The sequence below is a fragment of the Alosa sapidissima genome, chromosome 9 (genome assembly GCF_018492685.1).
Source record: "Alosa sapidissima isolate fAloSap1 chromosome 9, fAloSap1.pri, whole genome shotgun sequence".
Taxonomy (NCBI): Eukaryota; Metazoa; Chordata; class Actinopteri; order Clupeiformes; family Clupeidae; genus Alosa; species Alosa sapidissima.
In genome coordinates, this window is record NC_055965.1 from 23084828 (window position 1) to 23110416 (window position 25589).

The 25589-nt window shown below is 41.7% G+C and overlaps 2 protein-coding genes across 2 annotated transcripts; both read right to left on the reverse strand.

Annotated features, from left to right (window-relative positions):
• Positions 1–5763: 5763 nt before the first annotated feature.
• Positions 5764–11358, reverse strand: LOC121719484 (uncharacterized protein DDB_G0271670-like). The gene is made up of 5 exons (XM_042105178.1): positions 11277–11358; positions 7982–8224; positions 7399–7497; positions 7144–7196; positions 5764–7005 (listed from the first exon to the last, which is right to left on the reverse strand). The coding sequence occupies exons 1-5, from the start codon at positions 11320–11322 to the stop codon at positions 6085–6087; spliced, it is 1362 nt and encodes a 453-aa protein (XP_041961112.1). The 5' UTR covers positions 11323–11358; the 3' UTR covers positions 5764–6084.
• A 7327-nt stretch (positions 11359–18685) lies between these two features.
• LOC121718466 (polymeric immunoglobulin receptor-like) lies at positions 18686–25487 on the reverse strand. The gene is made up of 4 exons (XM_042103479.1): positions 25141–25487; positions 19494–19811; positions 19029–19343; positions 18686–18840 (listed from the first exon to the last, which is right to left on the reverse strand). The coding sequence occupies exons 1-4, from the start codon at positions 25178–25180 to the stop codon at positions 18686–18688; spliced, it is 828 nt and encodes a 275-aa protein (XP_041959413.1). The 5' UTR covers positions 25181–25487.
• Between the last annotated feature and the right edge of the window lie 102 nt (positions 25488–25589).

The following is a 25589-nucleotide window of genomic DNA, read 5'->3' on the forward strand; positions in this document are numbered from 1 at the left end:
GGATGTGCATGTGTGCAGTAAATAGCCTATCTAAAGTATTTGCAGAAATGGAGTAATCATAAGCTTTGTTTTTATTAATGTACAGTATCATTTCAAAGCATTCTTTTTTCAATACAGAGTTCAGCCTCTCTCTCTCTGTCTCTCTCTCTCTCTCTCTCTGTCTTTCTCTCTCTCTCTCTCTATTTTTCAGGCTTTTGATGGCTGTTTAGCTGATTGTTTATTTGTATTTATAAAGCTGGAGTGTGTTGTGAATAATGTATCCTTCCACTGAATGCAGTGGTATGGCACATCCTGTGTGAGCACACTGCTGTTCTTTGAGACTCCCCATGGAAACATAACATTGATGTTTTGTTTAAAAATTTTGTTTAAAAATCATAAAATGCTATTTGTCTTGAGAACGATACCATGCCGATTATACAATAAGCCGTCATGACTTGGCTCAAAAAGTCCATGACAACAACAACAAACAACTAGATCAGTGTGTGATCAGGTCAGAATCATGACTAATTGCAATCACCTGGGTGTGCGGGCTGGGGGTCACGGGTACGTAACTTCCTTCCCGACAAACACAAAAGAAGCTCTCCCAAATTGTTTGGTACGCAAGTTGCTCGTCGCTGGTCGGTACAAACCGTGCACTTCATGCTGGGTTTTGGTTGCGAACAACTCCCTCGCTGTGGTCTGGACTGTCGTCTCCTTCCTACTCCTGTTTCCCTGTGACTACCAATGCGAATGCTGAACGTGGAGCTGACACACTTCCCTCCTCTGCTCCTGTTCCCCTGGGCTAGCTCGCATTGTGGAAAAGGCTGAGATCACAGCTGGCTGTCTATCACAGTTTGACCACTGTTTTCCCCCATTAGAGTTTCTTTTGGTATTAGTCAGTGTTAAACTAACAGCACTTCAAAGTCAAAGTTGGATGTACGGTATGCTCGTTTGTGTTGGTTTATTTTAATTGTTTTGTATGCTTGTCTGAGTGTGATACACTGGTGCATTTGCACTGTTTGCCAGGGTCTGTTACTCGACAAGGTGTAGTGCTGTTGCCATCCCTGAGCTGATATTAGCAGCCAGTTAGCGATTTCATACGGTAGACTGTTACTCCGAGGCTATTGAGACTTATCCCTCCCCCTGGCAATATTAGTTCTTAATGGGTTCTTGTAACCCCTGACTTAGCTTATCCACACGGGAGACTGTTACTCCTGGCCCCAGGTGGTATTAGTTCATATTGAGTTCTTTGTGACTCCCAACCTAGTTTCTCCACATGGTAGACTGTTACTCTTGGGCCATAGGGGTCTATGTCCCAGGTAGTATTAGTTCATTATAGCTTCTGCTATTCATTGTAGCTGTATCGGTAGCACTCCACTGGCGCTGAATAGCATGTTTGTCTTGTTTTTGTTTTGTCTTGTATTGTTTCCTTTATTGAATGCCCCCTCCTTCCCCCTGTTTGCTAGTATGGCCTGCTAGGTCTATCAGGTAACACAGTTAAGGTACTCTAGGACTGCCGCCTTCCCCTAGTTTGCGGTGAGAGCACATTCTAGTGGTTGAGCGTGTACTGAACACCTATTTATACTCGTGTGGGTTGTATTTAGAAAGCTTGAGTGTTACACTTGTGTTTGTGTGTGTGTATGGCCATAGATCACTTTTGGGGCTGGGCAGCCATCCGAGGGTTACTGTACCTGTGTTAATTCAGGCCGTGTAGCAGCCACCAATCCACTGGGCATTTAATTTATGGTTATGTATATTACATTTTGTTTTCTTTGATTATTTCGTGTTGTGTATTGTGATTTTGTTTCTATCTGATTTACCTACTGTACACCCCTGCCATCCGTTTTAAACAAAGAAAAGAAATAATAAATATAACATTGTTTATATTACTGCCTCTGTCCTCATCCATTTAGTTGGATAAACCTGAGGGCCCTGTCACAAGTGGCGCTGCGAGCAGGGTCCATGAAGAGGCTGTTAAATTATTTTTTTTCTGTTTGTTTTGATCTTTTGTGTTGTGTGAGTGAACATCTTTTACCATAGTTGCTAGTTAGCAGTTTGTGGAAAACAGTGGTTGAAGAGTGTGTTCGTCCCATTCCTGGAAGCAAGAAGGCCGGGCCGAAGGAACCTCTAATTCCCGTCGTCAACACCATTGCGGAGCGTTGGCGCCTGCATAGTGCTTTGTAATTGTGACTGCTGTCCTTTCTGTATTTTTTTTTTTTTCTTGTTTGTTTGTTTGTTCCCTCTCGTCCTTATTGCAGACTAAGTGTAAGGATGGACAATGAGGAGATGGCAGCTCAACTTAGAAGAACCCTGACTGAACTTGTGCAGCAATTGCAGGCAGACAACACAAAGCTTAGGGAAGAGGTCGCCCAAAGGTCAGTCCCGCCAACACCCGATAGTTTGCCAGGTCAGTCCCCTAGGCCTGGTCCTGTAAATGAGGCCGTTAGACCAGCCCCAACTGGAGTAGTAGAACGCTATGTGTATATCCCTCGTGAGCGTAAGTGCCCACGGTTCTCTGGGAGACTGTCTCATGATTCTTTAACGGTGGAGGATTGGGTGGAGGAGGCCCGCCGCCACTTATCTTCACGGCATATGCCACTTTCCGAACAGGCTTTGACTATTTTTGATTTGTTAGATGGTGAGGCCAGGACAGAGGTTAAGTTTCGCCCTGCTTCCGATAGAGATGACCCCAATAAGATCTTTGGTATACTTACCAGTATTTATGGTTGCTCCCACTCCTATATTAGTCTACAGAAGCAGTTTTTCCAGCGACGGCAACTTGCAGGGGAGTCTTTGAGGGAATACTCCCATGCTCTTATGCACATGATGGAAGCTGTAAAGAGGAGGAATCCGGTTTGTTTTGCTAATCCTGATGTGGTATTGCGTGATCAGTTCATAGAGCATGTAGGGGACAGTATGTTGAAATGGGAGCTGCGACGTCAAGTACGGCTCCACCCAACTATCACTTTCTATGATGTCCGTAGTGAAGCTATTCGTTGGGTAGAGGAGGGTGGGCACTCTAGTGACCCTAGGCCCCGTGCACATTCCTGTAGTACCAACGTAGTCCAAGAGCATGATGTTGACTCCAACGCAGTGTCTGTTAAGCCTACCAATTAGTTGACTGAGCTAAAAGAGAGTCTCCGTAAGTAACAGTCCCAATTAGACACCATTTTGCGCCATCTTGATTCCCCCTTGCTACCTGACCAGTCCATCCGTAGGCCACCTGTGCGTAGCTCTCGTTATTAGTGTTAATTTCGTCAGACGAGACGAGAGGAAATATGTTCGTCGACGACCTTTTTTTTCATGACTAAGACGAGACGATGACGAGACGGCAGTAATGTCCTGAAACACTGACTAAGACTATCTTAAGATGCATTATTGTTGACGAAAAAATACGTGGTCCCCAAACTACGGCCCGCGGGCCGGATACGGCCCGCCACCTCATTTTGGGTGGCCCCCCAAAACATGTCCGTAGTATATATCATCCGGCCCGCACGGGAGTACAACATCGTCAAACTAAAACCAATTTCCCCCATTCATTCTCTATGGCGAGTCTTAACAGTACACATGTAATACTCTTTTTGTCCACTGGTGGTTGATTTGGCGCTGTTTTGCGTTTGCCATCGAAAACGGAATGAAATGTAGGCCTACCTGCAAACAATGTAAGAGGCCTATGCTGACTGCATCAGTGCTCAAAGTATTTTTAAAAATTATCAATTAATTGTTAATAACTAACTAACTTCTATTCAAGTCATCTTTCTGGGATAATTATTTCTATTTTTTATTCACTCGTTCAAATGTTCATACAACGAGTTCACAAAGTTCTCATCAGGTGACTGAAAGTTAGAATGGTGGTCATTTCAGACAACTTCAGCACTTCATAAAATTCTCATAGTTTGAGAACTTTAAATTATTTGTAGGATATTCACAACTTGAGCTGTGTATGCAAAGACACAGAATTCAGAGTTCACACATTTTTAAATAAAACTTAAATCTACTTTTGGGAATGCAAACGTTTTTTTATTAGTATTATTTAATTTTACACTGATATGGCATGATGACAATATAAACACAGCTAACAATGGTATTAAATTGCAATAGCCTATGACTAAATGTAATAGAATATTCAACTAAGGTAGACTGCTGTTCACATGGTTTATGGTTACTGTTTTATGGTTACTGATATAGAACTACTCCGAGTCTCTGGCCCTCTCTTGGAGCCAGGCATAGTGAGCTGGCCCTCGGAAGAAAAAGTTTGGGGACCACTGAACTAGCTGTACCGCAGAGTGGTACAAAATATGACCGCCGCCCAGTCCAGCACATTTTTTCCACAAAAAATAAATCACGCTGAAAGGCATATATGATTCTAATTGTCTCACTAAATTGCATTATCCACACTCAATTCTCACTGGTATCTGCTAGACAACAAGTACCAAAACATGATTAGTTCATAGATTTCACATGTAAAATTAATTTTATACAACGCCACCCCCATCTTGCCTGTTCATAATTCTGAGAAATTCTTGAATTGTGTGCATGTGTGCGTGTACATGTTTATGTTTATGTGTGTGTGTGTGTGTGTGTGTGTTTGTGTGTGTGCGTGCTTGTGTGTGTGTCTGCGTATGTGCCTGTGTTTGTGCATGTGCATGCATGCGTACTGTACATATGTCTACTGTGTGAGTATGTGTCATACGTATGATTACTGTGAATGTATGTGTGTGCGTGTGTATCTGTTTATGCACATGTGTGCATATGGAATGGGTTAACATGAACCCTGGAGGCAAACATACGGAAAAAATTGGTCCAAACTCTGTTGGTGTACGGTCACTAAATATACACATAAATTATTTTATTGTAAGGCCCCCCATGAACGAAAGTTCACGAAACTTGGCATGCATTCGGAGGGTGTCATAATGATCCAACACTTTCAATTTCGTGCAGTTTTGACCATGTCAGCCAGAGATATTTTTTTTTTGTGTTTAACTAGGTGGCGCTATACATGAAATGAGTGTTTATGGAATGGGTTGACATGGCCCCTTGAGATCAACATACAAAAAAAAGGTCCTGCTAAACCCTACGGTTCTCAAGATATTCACAGAAAACTGTGTCTGCCCTACCCTCCTTTCGGGGGGTCCAGTCCAGCGGGGGGGCTACAGATCAAAACGAAAAATGATGGTTCCATGCTATCCATGTGGGGTTACATGCCCACCAAGTTTTGTGTACTCCGGTCTTTCAGTGTCCCGGGAATCCTTGACAGAAATTTGGACATGCGAAAAAGAAAAAAAAAAGAAAAAGAAAAAAAAAAGAAAAATCTGACTAAACCTATATGACCGCCGCTTTGCTGCGCGGCGGTCATAATAACAAACAAGGACACAATATTTAGGCCACAAATTAGGCAGTTTATTCTAATAAAGCAATACAATGTAAATAAAGACAAACATTACAGAATAAAGCCACAATGTATGGAATTAGCGTGCAGTGTGTGCATGGATGAGTGGAATGTATGATGCTGCGTAATCTGCATAGGAGGAAAGGAACCTCCTTTAGATTGAGGGGAAGCCATATTTTAACCCTTAAAGGAGTACGGGAATGTTGGGAAATGAACGTTCTAAAGAATATCTGGGTTCATTGAATTCAACATAGAATTTTAGAACCTTCAATTGTTGCGGAACTTAGAATGTTCAAAAACCTACACCTTTAAGGGTTAAAGGCGTGGACACACCAGAGTCAGATGTCTCCAATCCCAATAATAATAATAATAATAATAGTAATACTAAGCTTTATTTGTATGGCACCTTTCATACACAGAATGCAGCTCAAAGTGCACTACAATTGGAACATGTAAGACAACAGATACAGCCGAGCCATCAACCTTTCCACTACCACCACATACTCATCACCCGAACGATTACCTATGAGGTCATTACTGCTAACACTGACCAACGTTACATTGATGTTAATATACTATATTGCCATGATGTGGTTATAGAACCCAACGTTGTTCATCAGGCTAATTAAGAGTTATGTAAGGTGATGTGGAGGGTTGTTGAGTGGAATCCTCAGAGTTGTCCAACAGGCAACTGAGCAACACAGCACATGGGGTCATCAGAGAGGATTTGTGGGTAATTGTTCTGCACAGTCAAGAGCGGTGTCCAAGGGCACATCTGCTTCAGCGTATATGGGATCATCAGATGGGTTTGTGGGTAATTCCGTGGCTGGGTATGGGAGATCTTGAGAGTTTAGAGATACATCAGGGTTGGAATTGGGAGGGTTTGTTGATGATTCCAAGACAGAGTATATTGGGTTGTGGGAAATTACGGCGGACTCCGTGGTGGAATATGTGGAATCGTCTTGTGGGTCTGTGGCTGAGTCGCTGTTTGAGTATATAGGATCTTCTGTAGAGTTTGAGTATATAATCTCAGCAGAGCTGCTTCTGGGTAACTGTGCAAGGGAGTATGTGGAGTCATTGCAAAGATCTACGGGTAATTCTGCCAGTGAATAAGCATTATCCTCAGAGACAGAATTCGGCCCACCTGTTTGGGCTTGGGGGTGAGCTGTCTCACCAGAGGGACTCTTGGGTAATTCAGCAAGGTTGTAGGTGGGATCCTGTGGGTCGTGTGGCACCTCAGTCAAGGAATGCCTGCCGTCATCACCCGAGAGGATTGTGGGTAATTCAGCAGTTGAGTAAACATCATCTTCAGTGGAGCCCAACTGATTCAACCGATGGAGAGAGGATGATGTGGACACAGAGTCAGAAGGTTTGTCGGCTGTAGAGTAAACTCCATCTGAGGGAGAGTTGCATACAGAGCCGTGACCTGGGCTTAGTGGTGGATCAGCTGAGGTGTATATGGGCTCCTCCTCAGAGGCAGTTGGCACAGCAGAGATGTATGTGTAATCATCAGAGAGGCTCATGGGTAATGGAGCGACCGAGTCGCTGTTGTCAGGGGAGACAAGGGTGAGATCTGGTGTCTCAGAGGGAGGAGGGTCACAGGAGGTCAGCTTAAACCCCTCGTCACACACTGGGATCTGAGAGAGAGATGTGAGAGAGAGATAGAGTGAGGGAGAGCAATATGTATGGGTTGTGACAGAGATAAAGCAAGTGCTTTAGGCTCATTGGTCAAGATAATTGTGTTGAGTAAATACAGTAACTAGACTTTTGTTTACCTCTATGTGGCTTCTCTGGTTCGTCTGTGTGCTGTTTGGTTGAGTGGAAGGGTCTAAACAGGACAAGAACCATAAACACGGTCACTGCATACTCAAAACATTGAACCTTGTATTCAGCATATCAACTGCACCACAGAGAGCAGGGTGTGTGTGTGTGTGTGTGTGTGTGTGTGTGTGTGTGTGTTTACCTCTGATTAGTATTTAGCACAGCTGAATATGAAAATGTACAACATTATGCATTTCTGCCACACTCACCATGTCTCTTGTATCCCCTGCACGTGTAAATACATATCAGTGGGAGCCCCACTGTCAGAACCACAGCAAACAGTGCCACAGATGCGATCACAGTCACGCCTAAGGGAAGAGCCAACAGTCATTATACAGGGAAGAAAAAAAAAACCTTAAGAAAAGAAAGTAAATATGTAAATAATGACAAAACCATCACATTCAACCCAGAAAGGAGGCTACTGCATAAACATAAAAGCTAAAGCAAAAAAAAAAAAAAAAAAGAAAGAAAAGCTCCAGTCACTGATGTCATAGGCTCTTAATAACATAACAACATGTGACGGCTGATTTAACACCACGAGCGAGACCTTAACCACAAACATTGAGAGGTCAGCTCAAGGCTCCAACATGCCAGGATAATTTTAGCTAATGCACGATAACTTTACTTGTTGATAGTCTTTGCACTTTGCCTACCATTTAAACTTGGGCCCTATAACTAAAGGCAGTTAGCAGTGACAAATCACAATTAATTTGATGTCTGATTAAAACTGCTATATGCTTAGCCATCAGTGAGAGTGCCATTGTTGTAGTACTAGGTTTTTTTTTTCCATACCATATAATGACAATGGTGATGAAGTTGAAGACAATGGAGATGATTGTGTTAACTGAGATGTTGATGGTAAGGTTGTTGATGATGATGATGATGATGATAATGATGATGATGATGATGATGATGACGATGATGATGGCAAAGATGGCGATGCTGCTGCTGCTGATGATGATGATGATATCGGTGGTGATGAAGATGACGATGAAGATACTGTTGACAGCTTCGTTACTGGTGCTGATGATAAGACTGAAAACACATAAAATAAAATAACTGTTAAAGGTGCAGTCAGCGATTGCGCAGGAAGTTACATTTGTTTATGTTTATATTTAAATTTATTAGCAGACGCTTTTATCCAAAACGACATACATTATATTTTAACCAAACAAAACACACCAGAAGGTAGCTCACCCCTCCCTCCAATATTCCCAAAACTCCACGCAGGGTTTTGTCTTTGTTTAGGGGACAAGCTGCACACACTTTGTTTGTTTCCAGGTTTTAGAGTCTTGGCAGAAATTGTTTTTTTTTTTACAGTGTAGTTGGACGTGACCTTTTTTTACAGTGTAGGTCAGAGGTGGGCAAACTGCGGCCCGCGGGCAGCATCCGGCCCGCCGAGCATTTCATTTAGTTATCAGGCTGCTCGCTATTTTTTTTCCTGCGATAGACACGACGTTGGTTAGCTTTACTGCAAACTGCTTTTCACTCTCCTTAGATAACGTTTACAATGTCAATGTCAAAACATCATGTTAAATAGAGATAACATCATGTTAAACTAACTTTGCAGCAGATCTAACGTGAACATTATGCGATCCAATTAATTGGGAACGCGTCTGCACTCACGAGAGGGAGAGAGAGCCGCAGGTTCCAGCTGGCTTGTGATTGTTGATAATTGATATCTCCTTCTTATAAGAAAGTTTTAAAAGGAAATCATGAAGGCAACAGTAGTTCCCACTACTGACCATTTAAAAACTGTGAGAGGGCCCAGCCGTAGGTACAGCACTAGCCATAGCGGAGCAGACAGAAGATCATTGAGAAATAAACGTGAATTAAAGCGACTGTCTTAAAGCGACAGTGCACAATTTATAAATTTGTTAAACAGCATAAAATTAGCAGTATTTTTAAGCAATTCATATTTTAAAACAAATACTTTTCATACTAAATTATAGGCTATAAAAAATGTATTTTTTTATGCGTGTGTTGTGGGGGGGGGGTTGTTGTGCAATTTTCAAAACCCAATGTGGCCCTTGAGCCAAAAAGTTTGCCCACCCCTGGTGTAGGTGGACGTGACCTAAGCTACATTTTTGGAACAAATTAATATTGTCAATATTTTGATACTTTTGTCAAATAGCAACAAAACAATTCATAATGCTCATGCCTCAGTATACAGTGGCTTAGAAACTTGCTTAAACAGAAATTGCACGTCCAGGTAGCGATTGTAACACGCCTCGGTTCTAGGAACATTGGAAATGGGCGTCAATGACCAGACAGACCTGCAGAGCAGATCCCAAATTTGCCAAAGGTTCGTATGGGTATTCCCAGGCTAAAATCTTGTAAAGCAAAAAAGGAGAGGCTACATTCCATAGCTGACCATTATAGGGTGGCCATATGTCCGGATTTAGGCCGGACAGTCCTAATGCATCTTCAAGCCGCCCATTTGTCCCTTTTTGGAGTCACACTGGGCCTAAAGAGCCGCGCTCTAGAATCTTACTCTAGGCAAGTTACATAGGGCACCGCAAGTTAATCAAGGCCCCCTCCCCCATTTCCCCTTGAGTCAAGGTAGCGATAGTGAAAGTATCTCATAAATTAAGAAGATGACACCAAATTACCCTTCAGAGCATGATAAACAGAAGAAGAAACTTCACAAGAAGGAACAGCAGTCGGGTCTCGGGTGTCCGTTCCTCGGTTTGATGTCAACAAGTAATCTGAGTATATTTGTATATCTAACATTAAATTGATCTGATTATTTGCATCGATACAGCATGGGGTTAGCAGGCCTAGCCTACCTAGTCTGTGGCTTGCCTGTGTCTCAGTCAGAATAATTCACAAAAGTTATGAAATATAACCGTTATTCAGTTTTTTGAATGCAGACGACTGGCTATTTTAAAAAAAACACATCATAGTATCATGTATACTCGAGATGAAACTAGCAGTTTTTCAGAAGAAACATGAGGACCTGTCTAAACTAATGGGTGATTTTACTTTTCCCATACATTTTTAAAACAAGTTTTACAATATTTCAGACAAGCTTCAGTTGGTTTAGATCAGGTGTCAGCAACCTTTTCTTTTAAAAGGGCCATTTTGTTGACCTGAAAAAAAAAAATCTGTCTGGGGCCGTAAATATATCGGAACCATTTTAAAGAAATCAGTTTAAACCTCTCTATCTTTATTAGCCTCAGGCATATAGCATACTCACCATACATTGCATATGCTGTATTGTACAGTATAATATTTTCACAAACTGTTAATGTGTTGGGACAGCTTGAAGCTTAACAACTATATGAAATTGTTAGAAATATTTTACAACTTCCATTTTAGGGAACGCCAGGGGACCACTAGAGAGGACCTAAAGGGCCACCCTCGGGCCGTAGGTTGCATACCTCTGGTTTAGATAAAGCTGAACTTCTGCAAAATGAAAAGTAGCCTTATTATCATGGACAAAATTGTATTGTAGTTGGGAGTAGCCAGAGTCCTATGTAATTATTATTGCCTCACTAAATACCACAAAGTGTTCTCCTTTTTGGTGTTACGGAAATGGCCACCCTACCCTTTGCAGTGTCCTAGCATGCCATTTTTAATCAGCCGTAAAAGCACAGCACAGCTTTAAACAGCTTAAACTTAATGTTTATGCTTTACGTAAACTAGCAACTGTAGTATACACTACAGAGTAGCACACTGTGTATGCAGTATGTAATGTCTTCACACATTTGGGTACACGTTGATTACACTTCCTGAAACACATTCAGTCCCCCTGTTGCTATAGCAAATGCTTAGTGTAGTTTTGCAACTATTTTAGCACCCTGCTAGCCTGGCTAGCGTCATAGCACCCTGCTACAATAGACCGGATTCGATCCTTGTCTAACACTCAAAGTTGTTAAATGAATCTCAAAGGTTTTCAAATTCATACTTGAATCTCCTACTGTATGTTTACAAGATCACACCACTGCAGTGAAACGGTAGACTGCTACAATTGACTCAATTACTGACTGTTGTTAGTGTGAGTGTTGTGTGTTTGGTGTGTGTGTGTGTGTGGGGGTGTGTGTGTATGAGAGAGAGAGAGAGAGAGAGTAATGTTATTACTTACCTGATACTACCGGTAGGATCGAGGAGAGAATGATGAATCTAGCCATAACGTCAGCTGGTAGCCCTTCCCCAAATGGTTGTCTTTCGCGGCTGTACAAAAGCGTTTGTGTTCTTCTCGCACAGAAATTTATTTATACACTTCCCTCTCACAGGCATGTGATTAGCTACAGCCTTTTTTCATAGCTCTCAATAAACTCTTCCTCTTTCTGTATGCATTCCACACTATTACACTAATGAGCAAGTGTGTTAGGGAGTGGACGAAGAGTAAATGTTTCCTTAAAAGTTCTTTTTCTTCACTTCTCTCTTTTTCTTTTCTTCTCTTCAGACCAGGGGCGCAGGAGGCACGGGGGACGTGGGGGATATGTCCCCCGCAGTGCTGAAGAGACAGCCGTCGTCCCCCTCACTTTTGATAAGGAAAAAAAGCCTTATAGGTACGCTAAATAAATAATAACATATAGGATTTGCGTTAACTGTAAAACTCCCCATTAACAGCATCACATCACTAACCACAGCCATATACAGTACTGTAAGACTGCACTCATCTCATCTCATATTCACTCTGTTGGATATCTGAAGCCAGTTTGTCTACTAACAATCATAAAATAATCCAGGCTACTTGCTTAGCATAAATCATTTATCATCATCTTTATTTGAGGCAGGCTGGTATTCGAGGCAGGCTTTAGACATGCATTTTGTTTGGAACGGCATGCATACCCGTAGGCTATCAAAAGCATTTTCGGTTTGGTTTGGGATTTAATGTACTTTTGGACTGTTTGATTATATTGCTAAATGTTGGGACTGATGGGCACTGAAATCTGGAAGATATTTGATGGTTCACTGTTAAGTTGTTTCATGCAGTTGAAAAAGTGTCGGGATTTCCACTGCTGTTTATTGCGAGACAAGGCAGCCCTTCATTGAATAGGGGATGTGCTGTAATGTAAACCTTTTTGCATAGCCAAGTAGCCTAAATTGAGTTATTGTTTAATTATGCATGATTTAGTATTTTTTTTTAAATAAAATTCGTAGGCTGGAATGCCTTGAGTCGCAACAATTGTGTTTAAATGTAGTAGGCTTCAGCCTCTGGCAATTAGCTCGAAAGGGGCGGCAAGAGAATGAGCTTGAGAACGTGTGTTGGAGACCCATGGTAGGAAAACGACTTTTCTTTGCCAACCGTAGGCTATTAATCCAACCAACATAATACAATACAATACAACATATAATAAAATATTAAGAAGAGGTTATTTCATTGACTTAAATCGAACAATGTCTTCTAGTGGACTGATGGCAATTGTGATATGGTAGGCAATTGTTCCCCCGTCTTGTATATGGGAACCTGCCTTTATTTGTCCTGCTATAAATATAATCAATCCCGGGCATAATTTGAGGATTTATGGTAGCCTAGTGCTCAACTCCTCCTGCTCAACATGACGTTAGCTGTTATGTTTATGATAACAAACTCAACTAGCCTATTATCAACTCGTTTTCACTAGCCTAACTATAAAATACAAGTCTATCAACGTTTTGACATTTATTTCAAACATAATTTCAAGACACAAATTGGATACTTCAGTTACCTTGGTGCATAAATCCCAGAGAGTAGGCTACCACACCCCAGAGTGATGGGCCTAGCGTTCTTATGCGTTCAGTGTGGGGTATAAACAAGCTAAGAATTTAGCGGTGTCACGTCTGCCTGTCACAGACGTGGGGAGCTCTTTGAAGCTTGGGATAATGTGATACTGTCACTTTTTTTTTCAATTTTATAAATGCTTTGTTTAAATGCTGTTGGAACAAATAGTTGATTATAAAGACAACTTTCTGTTGCAATTTTCTGTGTGTTCTGGACTGGTAACTTGTTAAGCCAACACTTGTTAAGTTCTAACGTTGTATAAATATTAACTGCAAACACACAGTGGAGAGTTGATTTGGTTTATACCAGACAATTTAAATAGGCCTAACTAGGCTATTTGATCATGTAGTCTATGTTTGGATCATAGGCATGATGATTCATTCATGGCTTCATAAAATATCAACATCCCATGTTGCTTTTTTCTACCATTAGCCTAAGTAGTGACCAGTATTCTACCATTGGCCCAAGTAGTGAAAACAATTGTTCAAACAATCAATGGTATTATCTTAATATTCTGGCAAGTTTAAAATATGATGGTCGAAAGTGGGCCAGAGGTGGCAATCCGATATCTGGAAATCTGATCTCACTATAGGTTTGTGTTCACAATTTGGTCCCCCTCACTTTCAAAATATCTCCTGCGCCCCTGCTTCAGACTTTTATTAAAGCCACACCATTGTCTTTGAATCTTTTATTCATTTAAAAGCCTCTTTTCCATACATGTTGGTGTATGCATAATGCAACTTGGCACTTGGACATGTAATCATCTTAAGGTGATCCAAATTATGCATCATTTATGAATAATATGATATTCATTATTACTGTCTCTGCACCTATGTACCCCCCTCTGCATACGACATATGAAAAAAAAAACAGATATCACAAAAGCCAAAATTGTATCATAGCAGACATTGCAGATGCTTGCAAATGTATTCAATGCCCATTCTATTTTCTCTAATATAACATACTTACACGCATTTAATTTGCAATTATATATTTACAGGGACAAAACAGCCCGATAAAAGTAACAGTTCGCAACAATAAAACAATATATGTGGTAAGGAAGTGTAATTCCGCAGTGTAATAAAAGTGTAATAAAAAGTGTAATAAAAGTGTAATAAAAAGTGTAATAATAGTGTAATAAAAGTGTAATAAAAGTGTAATACCGGAAATGGTATGACTACTTCATAAGTAGTAAGTGGTGGTGTGGCATAGTTTTAGTTTTTAGGTTAGAGGTGCAGTGGCAAGATATGGAGATGTACTCCACATGTGTTACGTTGTCTGCCAGTATTCAAGACTGCCACAGCACACATTGCTAGGAAGGGGTCTCATGTATGAATGATAGTAGCCCCCAGCACCATCGAGGGCATTGTTTATTAGCGAACGAACTACCTTTCCTGAGATGACAGCACCACTCTGTCGTGGCTAGACATCAACGCTCATCAGTACTCTGCTTGTGTTATGGGGTCGGCCCCAAATTCACAAAAGCCACCGCATGTTTTGAAAAGATATTATGTGTGAATGAATCACAGAGGTGCTTTACAGACCGAAGTTGACATTTGTGGTGATGTTGTCCTTGGTGTGTAAAGACTAATAAGAACTCATGTATTAAATAACCTCTGTGATTTTGTGTGAATATTTGGTCTGGAATTTCATACATGGTGAGAAAGGGACAAACCCTATGTTTTGTCCTGGGCAATACCCTATCTCCACTGATGTCATTGCCTATGGTCCTAATTGTGCACAAGGTCATGTGTAGTCAACATCAGAAACTATAGGGAAGCTACTGTACACATACTAAGTGACTTAGAGAAAGTCTTTGTGCACATCCCAGGTGCAGGACAGGACATTTCAAAAAAGAAGAAGTAGTCCACCAAGCAAGTAAGCCAAAGTATAAGAAAATAAAGAAAAATACTATCGAGAAGTGTGCAGACCTCTCTTACTAGAATACTAAGTGAGCCTCTAAATTCTTGTACTAAGTGAGCAGCTCGGCTGTAGAGCAATACTACTGTGAAGTACACTTCTCTTCGTACAGTACTAGAATACTAGGTGAGCCTCTAAGTGCTCGTACTAAGTGGGCAGCTCAGCTGTAGAGCTCACTAGGAGCAATGCAGTGGTGGGATTCTCAGCGGAGTCGTTGTTGGCTGTTGGTGGTGTTGGTGGCTGAACAAGGGAATAGTTCCCATCATCACAGGGGTTTGTGGGTAACTCAGCAGTCTAGTATGTCGGGTCATCAGGGGTTAATGGGTAGTTTAGCATGCAACAAGAGGGGCTTGTGGGTGATTTAGCAAGAGAATAGGTACCATCATCAGTGGGGTTTGTGGGAAATCCAGCAAGAGAATAGGTGCCATCTTCAGAAGGGATTGTGGGTGATTTAGCAAGTGAGTAAATACCATCATCTGAAGTGGAATAAGTGGGGTCAGCAGAGGGGATTGTGGGTAATTGAGCAGTGGAGTAAGTGGGGTCAGCAGAGGGGATTGTGGGTAATTGAGCCATGGCATAAACAGTGTTGGGGTTGGTGTCTGTGGCTTCAGTTGGTTGTGGGGGTCTGGGGTCCTTAATCTCCTCATACGTCCTGTCTGTCAGTGGAATCTAATAAAGAGAGAGAGAGAGAGAGGACAGAGAGTGTAAGTAAGAGAGAATGTTTGAGAACGAGTGTGTGTGTGTGTGTGTGAGTGTGAGTCAAAGTCAAAGTCAAAGTCAGCTTTATTGTCAATTTCTTCACATGTTCCAGACATACAAAGAGATCGAAATTACGTTTCTCACTATCCCACGGTGAAGACAAGACATATTTTACCAATTTAAGTCCACAGACACAGTGTGTGTGTGAGTGTGAGTATGTGTGTGTGTGTGTGTGTGTGAAAAGAGAGATTCATTGTGTGAGATTCATGTGTTTGCCATTACTGGAGCATAGCTTGTCATCGTTTTGTTACCTGTGTGTTGCCTGCTGTTTCTTCACCAGCAGTTCTTGAACACTCTGTAGAAAACAGCACAGCATTAGAATAAAAGACAACTGTGTGTGTGTGTGTGTGTGTGTATGTGTGTGTGTGTGTGTGTGTGTGTGTGTGTGTGTGTGTGTATGTGTGTGTGTGTGTGTATGTGTGTGTGTGTGTGTGTGTGTGTGTGTTGTATGTGTGTAACTTTTGTGTGTAAGCATTTGTGGTTAACCTCTTGTCCTTTTTCTCCTCTGCATGGAGACAATGATCAACAGCAGCAGAGCTGCAGCAGTCAGAACCACACAGACAACCACAACAGCACCTGATAGGAGAGTTAAGGACAGACCTCAGTAACAGTAGAAAACAGTAAGGAGAGTTAAAGGTGCTCTAAGCGATGGCACACGTTTTTAAGGCTAAAACATTGTACTGCAAACATCACCTACTGTAACCAACAGCTAGCTGTCTGTTTCCTGAATACACTGTAAAACAACGCAACGACACACTGTAAAACAACGCATGGACAGCCCAGGCTCCAAAAACGGCAACAAAAACAACCTGGGCAAACCTAGCCCATGAAAACATAACAAACTGTTCCAGCAAATCACAAGACGAGATGCGCGTTTAGGAGAGTTTCAATTGCACGGGAGCAGCGCGTGAGAGAAAGTAGCTAGCTAGCTCTTTGTTTTGTTTGAAAGTCAACAGAAGTGATGTTACCCAGCATCACTTAGAGCATCTTTAAACCAACAAAGTCAGACTTCACTAGCAGTAGAAACCTGTCCACAAACATAGCAGTGCAAGCGTATCAAATGTTAACTAATCGGTTCTCCTGAACAGCACATATACGTCCCTGTAGGCCTATATCTGTGCTTGTGACTGTGGAAGTAGCTAAGTTCTGCAGTAGAGCACTGGCCACTTAGCCTAGAAATCTAGACGCACCCTAGCTGCGGCAAATTAATTTGCTCAGCCTGTACGTCTAGTAGCAAACCATAGGGATTTCTATTGGCTGACGCCGTGGACGTCATCCAATCACAGCTCTCTATTTTGTTAGAGAGTCTTAAGGCAGGCTTAACAGGATGACGACAGTCCTGCGACGGTGAACAACAAGGAAGGTGGCAATGGCGAACGAAGAGCGGTTGTTTGAATCGGCGTTGGCGTCAACTTTGGAGGAGTTGGACTTGTGCTTATCATTGAAAGTTGAGCAACACAATGCACTTAAGTCATTCCTTTCGAAGAAGGATGTATTTGCCATTTTGCCGACCAGATACGGATATGCTCGTAGCGCTGGCTTATTGTATGCCTAGGCAATTTGAAAGACAATTCTCTACTCGCCCCTTGGATTACTGTAAGCGAGGTGAATAGGTCGATTCCAGACTATACATTTCAATGATATAGGATGGCCCGCCAGGCTACTGGCCTCTACCAGTTCTATTAAAATGCACAGTGGCATTACAACAATATGCAGCATACAATATGGTGTATTTACATTTGTTTGAGCTATAAACATAATCAGGTAGGAATTACTGTAGGCTTGTATGGAAGAACATCACTCATGCTCCAACATTCCATTCTTTCTTAATTAGGGTATTATCTATAGAACATCGGCATCGGCTTACAAGCTGTATTTTTAGTATTTTCGGAACATTTCTGCAGATATTCCAGGAGATAAATCTGCAAGACTAATGGACAAGAAGACTATACAATTCTAATACCGGAGTGTGACAATGTGACCCACTATATTTTTTACTCTTTAACATTGTAGGCTATATGTTTTCTTCTTGGCAGGGTGGTGTACACATGGTAAGTTATTGTTTGCTTTTTTATTATGTTTTGTGATTGTGTTAATGCACATTGTGATTTATTTATTTATTTATTTGTAGCCTAGGCCTAGTTGTGCTGGATGCGCAAGAAGGGGTGTGTGCTCCATTCTGACTGCATACCCAAATTGGCTGATCAGCCTGATGAGTTGCCCTGGATTTTCAATAAGAGAGTATCACCTGATCTATTTAAAATCCCCATGGTGGGGGAAGGTGGATGCCTCTCTATTGCACATAATGTACGTATGTCGACATTGTTGTGAGTGTCTGTATTTTTAATGAGGCTATAGAGTCCATGTGAGACTTCAAGCTTTTTTTTGTTCGTTGTATGTTTTAATCGTCTGTGTTATTCATAAATATTTTTTTTCCACAGGGGTGTTTGTCAGAATTTTTCAGATAATTCATTCAATGCACCCTTACACACTATTTGGACTCATGCTTCTCATGGACCACAAGGCTACCTATTCACAGGGAGACGCCCTTAAAGGAAATAAAACCAATAAAATATGTGTATATTGGTTTTGGCATCAGTAATTAGCCAAAATGAGTCAGAAGATATCAGCATATTGAATAATTGTATTTTTTTTGCTGTATTAACATAATTGAATCCAATATTGTACAACCCTATTGAGGATGAGGATGGTGGTGAAGGCTGGGGTTAAATGGATGGTGGCTCTGAAGATGAAGGTGGTTGCTAAAGTAAGTATATACACCACAAAATGATGTACAAGATGAATATTAAAATATAGATTCATACCATGTGGTGATGAAGATGATGAGGAGGCTGTGGAGACTGAATGTTGTACAGACATATGGGTGAAGGAAGATGATGACAGTGACGATGATGGTCCGGATGGTGATGTTGATGTAGATGGTGTTGTTGTTTCGTTGAGATGAGGATGTTGGTGATGGATGGGGTGAGATGGATGGTGGTTGTAAACGTGAGGGGTTAGCAGGGGGAACAGGTGATGGTGGAGATGGAGATGCAGGCATGCCGGATGGTCTTGGAATCACCTGCAGCACTGTGTAGTAATAATCAAATGTGGACACAGAAGTTCCATTGGTTCCACACCAGTATGTTGTGATTTTTACACTCATCCTTACAGAGGAGTTTTACTTTCTCAGAATCCTCAGGGTGATAAGGACACATGATCTGAACTCCACCATCTACATATCTACTCAATTGAGTCTCTTTATGTGGACAGAAACAATGGTGCTGTTAAAAGTATGTAATTGCATGCACAAACATAAATAATAATACACAATTAAATTAGTAAACATATTATAAAACACATTTTAGTCATAGAGAAGTTGGAGAAGTTAGGGCAATTAGAGGTAAGGTCATAGCATCTGCAGCAACACCAAAAGGTATAACTCACCAATGATGAGTTGAGTCTTCTTGATCAGAGTGATGGATCTGTCTGATTCTACAGCTGCACCAGCTCCACACCAATACTCTCCAGCATCTCTTTCAGTCAGCTGGAGTAGGGTCACAGAGAACATCTCATTTTCACCAGCAGGGATCATTTGGATTTTCATCTTGTGTGTTTCATGTGAAGTCAGTTCAAAGCAGGATAACTTTCCATGACCCTGGCAGAGGTATTTGGATCTGTGTTTGTAGGGTTTTGGGAAAGTGCAGTTTATCTCAATACTTCCCCCATTATAGTGAGTCCTTGATTCATGATTCCAGTTACCTGTCAAACATAGAAGAGAAAAGAATGATTGTATTGCACACTCAAACTCTATCATGATCTATCTCTCATTATCTCTTTTAGAAATTAAAAACTGAAGGTCACAACTCAAGTGGTATAATTAAGTGGTATTAGTAAAGTGAATGTCCAAACCTTTCTGAACGTCCAGATGTATGTGGGTAGTGGTATCACGAGGAGCGTTCTCCACCACACACCTATAGTCTCCACTGTCCTCAGTAGTCAGCTGAGTGATGAGCACCATGAAGTTCCCCTCTGATGGGTTGTCATAGAGAGAGAACCTTCCATTTTGTGCAGGGATAGTTTTACTATCTGCTTTTATATTATTTGGACAGCCAGACACTGATCCTTTGCAGAGATACTTCCTGTTGCTTTGATGGAGCAACTTATATGTACAATTAATGATGACAGCACCCCCTTCATGTCCAGTCACCCTAAAGGATTCAGCTCCAGCTGTTCATGAAGAAAATATGTAGAAAATATAAAAGAGTTTAGTGTGAGGCTGTGGGCAGAGCAGAAGCACATTTCCAGGCCTTGCTGCAGTTGTACACTGACAGAGCTGCCAACTCTCACGCATTGGCCATGAGACACACACATTTGATTAGTTTCACACGCTCACACGCCACACCCCCGATTTCTCCCGCTGAAGTGTCAACCCGGTCGGTCAGATGCCTGAAAAATTAGTTTAGCCAAGAGTTTAGGTTCAAGAGCACCCCCTGTCTGTGGAATTTTCTAAATTTTCTCTCATATGCGATGCTACTTCAGAAGCCATCCCAGGTGCATTTCCCCAGCTTCAGGTATGCTTTCAATATTATTGAGTATTTTTCACGCTGAAGTGTCAACCTGGTAGTTCAAATACTTGGCAGATGGGGTTCAGCTAAACTAAACCTATACATATCACACATCATGTGAACGAGCGGAATCTAAGCAATGATATTAGCGCCAAGTTGCTGTAATAAATGGTTCGTGAGAAAATTAAAATTGCACCGACATGCAATTTAGGCTAATCATATTTGCATATTGCACACAGTGCACACCCATTACTCTCGGTTAAATATCTCACTAACCCTTCACACAACACGTAGCAAACCCAATATCACAATAAACAGCAAACTGTACTGAATACGAGGATATAAAGCATGCCTCTGTGCAATAAGTGGTTCCTGAGTAATCCGGTTTTGAAATTGCAACACATTTCTACATAGCCTCATTGGGGAGAAATTATAATGTATTTGTCAGTACACACTATTTGTCAGTACATACATTTTTGTAAATTGCTCAGCCATAGATTATCCCACTATCATGGTTCTTATATTGTCAGGTTCCAGCCAATCCCACTTACACAGATAAATGAATATATTTCTATTGGCATGCTTCCTAGTGACATTAATGCAAAAATATGAAGAAAATCAAATAATGAGACACAAATATTGTCAAGTCAAGTCGGCTTTTATTGTCAATTTCTTTACATGCACTGGTCATACAAAGAATTGAAATTTCGTTTCTTACTTTCCCATGCAGACATAGACATGCTTTAAATACAGACATAGACATACTATGGACATAGCCATAGACAATAAACATTAAATTAAAGTGCAAGACTGAAATATAGAACATGTATGTATCAAAATAGAAATATAGGACATATATATATAAAAAAATAGAGGTAGTTGTGTTGTATATTTCTGTAGTCTTAACAGTTACATGAAGTTTAAACTTGTGCTTGTGTGACCTGTATATTTACATTGATATGCAGTATGCAGTAATTCAAGTATATCAGGCTTGATGTGAAGCAGCAACACGTTTGGCTGCGCAGTCACAGTGCAGTTCCACATGGCGGTGTTGGGGGGGGGGGTTTGGTAGACAGGATCCTAGTTTCCTAGGTTCCTGGTTGGCTGGTGGGTGGGGGGGGCTGTCAGTGATGGGAGAGTGGGTAGAGTGTTCAGCATCCTGATTGCTTGGTGGATGAAGCTACTTGCCAGTCTGGTGGTGCGGGAGCGGAGGCTCCTGTACCGCTTTCCAGAGGGCAGGAGGCTGAACAGTTCGTGTGCAGGGTGGGTTGTATCCTTGACAATCATTAGTGCTTTGCGGGTGAGGCGGGTGGTGTAAATGTCCTGCAGGGAGGGGAGTGGTGCTCCAATGATCCTCTTAGCTGTGTTAACAGTGCGCTGGAGGGTCTTCCTGTTCTGATCTGTGCAGCTTCCGCCCCACACTGTGATGCTGCTGGAGACGATGCTCTCGATGGTCCCTCTGTAGAATGTAGTCATGACAGGAGGCGTGGCACTTGCCTTCTTCAATTTGCGCAAGAAGTAGAGGCGCTGCTGGGCTTTCTTCGCCAGTGATGCTGTGTTGGTGGTCCAGGAGAGGTCGTCGCTGATGTGCACCCCCAGAAATTTTGTGCTGCTCACTCTCTCCACAGCATCTCCGTCGATGGACAGTGGTGGCAGTTGTTTGTGGCCTCTCTGAAAGTTGACAACAATCTCCTTGGTCTTGCTGACATTTAGCAGGAGGTTGTTGTCTTTGCACCATTTAGCCAGCAGGTCTACTTCTTCTCTGTAGTGAGCCTCATCGCCCTTAGTGATGAGGCCCACCAGTGTTGTGTCGTCCGCAAACTTCACCAGATGGTTGGAGCTGTGAGTGGTTGTACAGTCATGTGTTAGCAGTGTGAAGAGCAGGGGGCTGAGCACACACCCTTGAGGGGCCCCCGTGCTCAGGGTCAGAGTGCTTGAGGTGTTGTCCCCGACACGTACTGCTTGTGGTCTCTGCAACAGGAAATCCAGCAGCCAGTTGCAGAGGGAGGTACTGAATCCTAGCTTGTCCAGTTTGCTGATGAGTTGTTGTGGTATTATGGTATTGAATGCTGAACTGAAGTCTATGAACAGCATTCTCACATATGAGTCTTTATTGTCTAAGTGGGTGAGGGCTGGATGGAGGGCAGAGCAGATTGCATCCTCCGTGGATCGTTTGGCTCGGTATGCAAACTGGAAGGGGTCCAGGGTGGGGGGTAGGGTGGCTTTGATGTGTGACATGACTAGCCGTTCGAAGCACTTCATGATTATGGGCGTGAGTGCTACAGGACGGTAGTCATTGAAGCATGATGGTGGTGATTTCTTTGGCACGGGTATGATGGTGGCAGTTTTGAAAAGTGATGGGATGACTGCTTGCTCCAGAGAGGTGTTGAAAATGTCTGTAAAAACATCCTTCAGCTCTTCTGCACAGTCCTTCAACACTCGTCCTGGTATGTTGTCTGGGCCTGCTGCTTTGCGTGGGTTAATGGTGGCTAGTGTCCTCTTCACGCTGGCAGAGGACAGGTACAGGGGTTGGTCGTGGGGGGGAGGTGGGGTTTTCTGTGGGTGAGTGTCATTTTGTGCTTCAAAACGGGCGAAAAAACTGTTCAGGTCATTTAGCAGAGAGGTGTTGTTCTCACAGCTCCGTGGCGCAGGCTTGTAGTCAGTGATGGCCTGTATGCCCTGCCATAGGCTCTGTGCATCTCTGCTGTCTTTGAAGTGTGTTGTTATTTTGTCTGTGTAATCCTTTTTTGCCTTCCTGATGCCCTGGGACAGGTTAGCCCTCGCTGTTCTTAGGCCAGCTACATCTCCAGCTCTGATTGATAGCCTAACATAAGCCATATGCAAACATTCACATCATACGTTCCCAGATATGGGTACATCCAGGCTATAGGCTAGATGGCCATTACAATGACCAATATATTATCTTAAATTAACTAGCTGAATAACACAGGTGACCACTTCTGCATAATTTCATGGAGTGCTGAAATGTACACATATTTTTGAACATTTCTGAACTGTAAAATGTAGCATATATGTTTTGTGGTTGTGAACTTATTGCAATATCACCATAACTATTCCACCTGTGTGTGCATGGTTATAATTCGGAAGTGCAAAATAGCTTAGGCTACAGCACAAATATTTCCATAAAAATAAGCAAATCTTACCTCTGAATTTATTTTGAAAGTGCACCTGATTGATGCATTTAAAAGTTAAAATATACAAACATTTCTTCAACTCTTACGAAACACCCTTAGGACGACACAGCATCAGATGAACGCAGGTTCAGGCCGAGATCCTAGTAGTAGATTCCTTTGATACCAATGTTAATTAAACTCTGAGACCCTGGTCCCTACACCTGAGAACCACTGATGATTTTTTTTTTACTCTACGGTAATAATGCTGAATGAGCCAAACAAATATTTCCACAGCAAAATTTTGATTGGCCCCACCAAATCTCACTCCAAGGTTTTTTGAAAAGTTGGCAGCCCTGCACTGGGCATGTGCATGGTGCATTCTGCTGATGTGCATTTCCTCACTTGGAGTTCTAGTGTCAGTAATGTTTTTAGCAAAGCTGAAGACAAATGCTAACACATGCTGGATGCAAACATGACCCAACATTACCGTATGCAGTCATGAAGGAATATACACTTTGACTTTGTTATACAGACTGAACTTGAACATAGAGTTGTGCACAGTATATAAAAAGTATAATTAAGATAATCAAGCAAAATTAATTTTAAGCAAAATTGAGTAATACAATAAGGCAGCAACACTAAAAGTAGCAATACTCTTTAAAAAGATTTACCTAAGAGTATCAAAAGAAAGATAATGAGAGGAGCAATAATCTCCATTATTGATGGCTTCCTGTCATATTTAGTCCAGAGGTTGGCTGTGGTCTGTTCTATTCTACCTGGAGCTAATTCACACACACAGTTTATGTTTGTTCTCTTCCTGTTCAAACTCATGGGGTTTAGTCGTTGCTGTTCTGCCAACTCAAATGTCTGAGGTTCACCTCTTCCTCTATTTCTGCTTACTTCTGAGAGACACTTTTAACGTAACAAGAGAGAACACATTTTACAATATTCTTAGTACATTTCTTTACTTGATTCAGCAAAGTTATATGATGACTAATAGTATGCTAAACTTGTGAATGCTAAAATAATGGTGTAATATTAGTAGTACAGTACATTGAAATATCTCGCGGTGGTACTGTAGTGTGGCGGTGGTACTGTAGTGTAGTGGTTAAGGAGCTGGGCTAGCTAGCGTGCAGTAGCCTGAAAGTTGTCGGTTCAATTCCAGGCTTCCACCGTTGTGCCCTTGAGCAAGGCACTTAACCCCAAGTTGCTCTGGGGACAATGTGATTCCTTGTAATAAAGCTGACATATGTAAGTCACTTTGGTCAAGAAGTGTCTGCTAAATGTAATATAATATAATCTCGAACAAGGAGGCATAGTGACATCTGCTGGATGGAACTACAGTTGCAATGGTCCAATATGTTTACATTTAATTGTTGCTAGAAGGCACACACTTGTAAACATACTGTAACTCTAGGTATCGCTGACCTCTAGATCTTTTGATCTCTTCACCTTCTTGTTCAGTCAACAGTACTCTATCTGATATTCAGTATCATTAAGAGCAGCCTACGGCCTTCTCAGTGACCATATGCCTGGTCACAATCTGCAGCACATTCACTCTGGTCAGACTCAGTATCTCAGCACATTCATAATCAAATGTGTGTGACCGTTCTGTTAGATGAGGCTGCCATTGCTGAACTCTACAGGACTCTAATTTTCTATAATTTCTATAATCTATAATCTATAATCTATATATCAGAGTGCATACCACAAAAAGCATATTCCATACTTCATAGCTGTCTGATTGGGGATGTATGAGTTACAGTATATATATAATGCCTTATTTGCCAACTGCAAAGCTGCACATTCACAAAAGCATTTGTTGCTCTGCCAGTTCAGATATAGAATGCACTTTACCTGAAAGAACGAAGAGAAGCACAACAGCAAGGATCTCCATTCTAGAAAGCTCTCTGGTTCCTTCAGTACAGATGCCCTCTCTCTACTCTACACTGCATGCAGGAAGCTCTATATTTGTCCTCTTCCTGTTCAGGCTGAGACGTACATGGTTTAGTGTTTTCTGGTCACTGAAAGGTGTGAGGTCCACCTCTTCCGCTAGATCTACACTCTTATGAGAAGCACATTCATAGTAACAAAATAGCATATACTGTATGGAGTGTGTGTTTACCTTTGTAAATGTACTTTGTACTTCAGTGTGTCTTATTTGTGCCTTATGTGCACACACATTAATGATAAAAAGGTTCCATAATGCTGGATTAAAAATGGAAAGACATCATTCAAACATGGTAAAATTCCGTTGGTCTGAATTCATCTATAAATATCACTCTGACTGTGTATTCCTTATAAAT

Coding starts and splice junctions, on each gene's coding strand:
- LOC121719484 (XM_042105178.1), bottom strand. CDS start 11,322: ATGGCTAGATTCATCATTCTCTCCTCGATCCTACCGGTAGTATCAG. Junction 8,225..11,276: donor GATCCTACCGGTAGTATCAG/GTAAGTAATAAC, acceptor ATGTGTTTTCAG/TCTTATCATCAGCACCAGTA. Junction 7,498..7,981: donor ATCACCATTGTCATTATATG/GTATGGAAAAAA, acceptor CTCTTCCCTTAG/GCGTGACTGTGATCGCATCT.
- LOC121718466 (XM_042103479.1), bottom strand. CDS start 25,180: ATGGAGATCCTTGCTGTTGTGCTTCTCTTCGTTCTTTCAG. Junction 19,344..19,493: donor ACATCTGGACGTTCAGAAAG/GTTTGGACATTC, acceptor TATGTTTGACAG/GTAACTGGAATCATGAATCA. Junction 18,841..19,028: donor GAAGACTCAACTCATCATTG/GTGAGTTATACC, acceptor GTCCACATAAAG/AGACTCAATTGAGTAGATAT.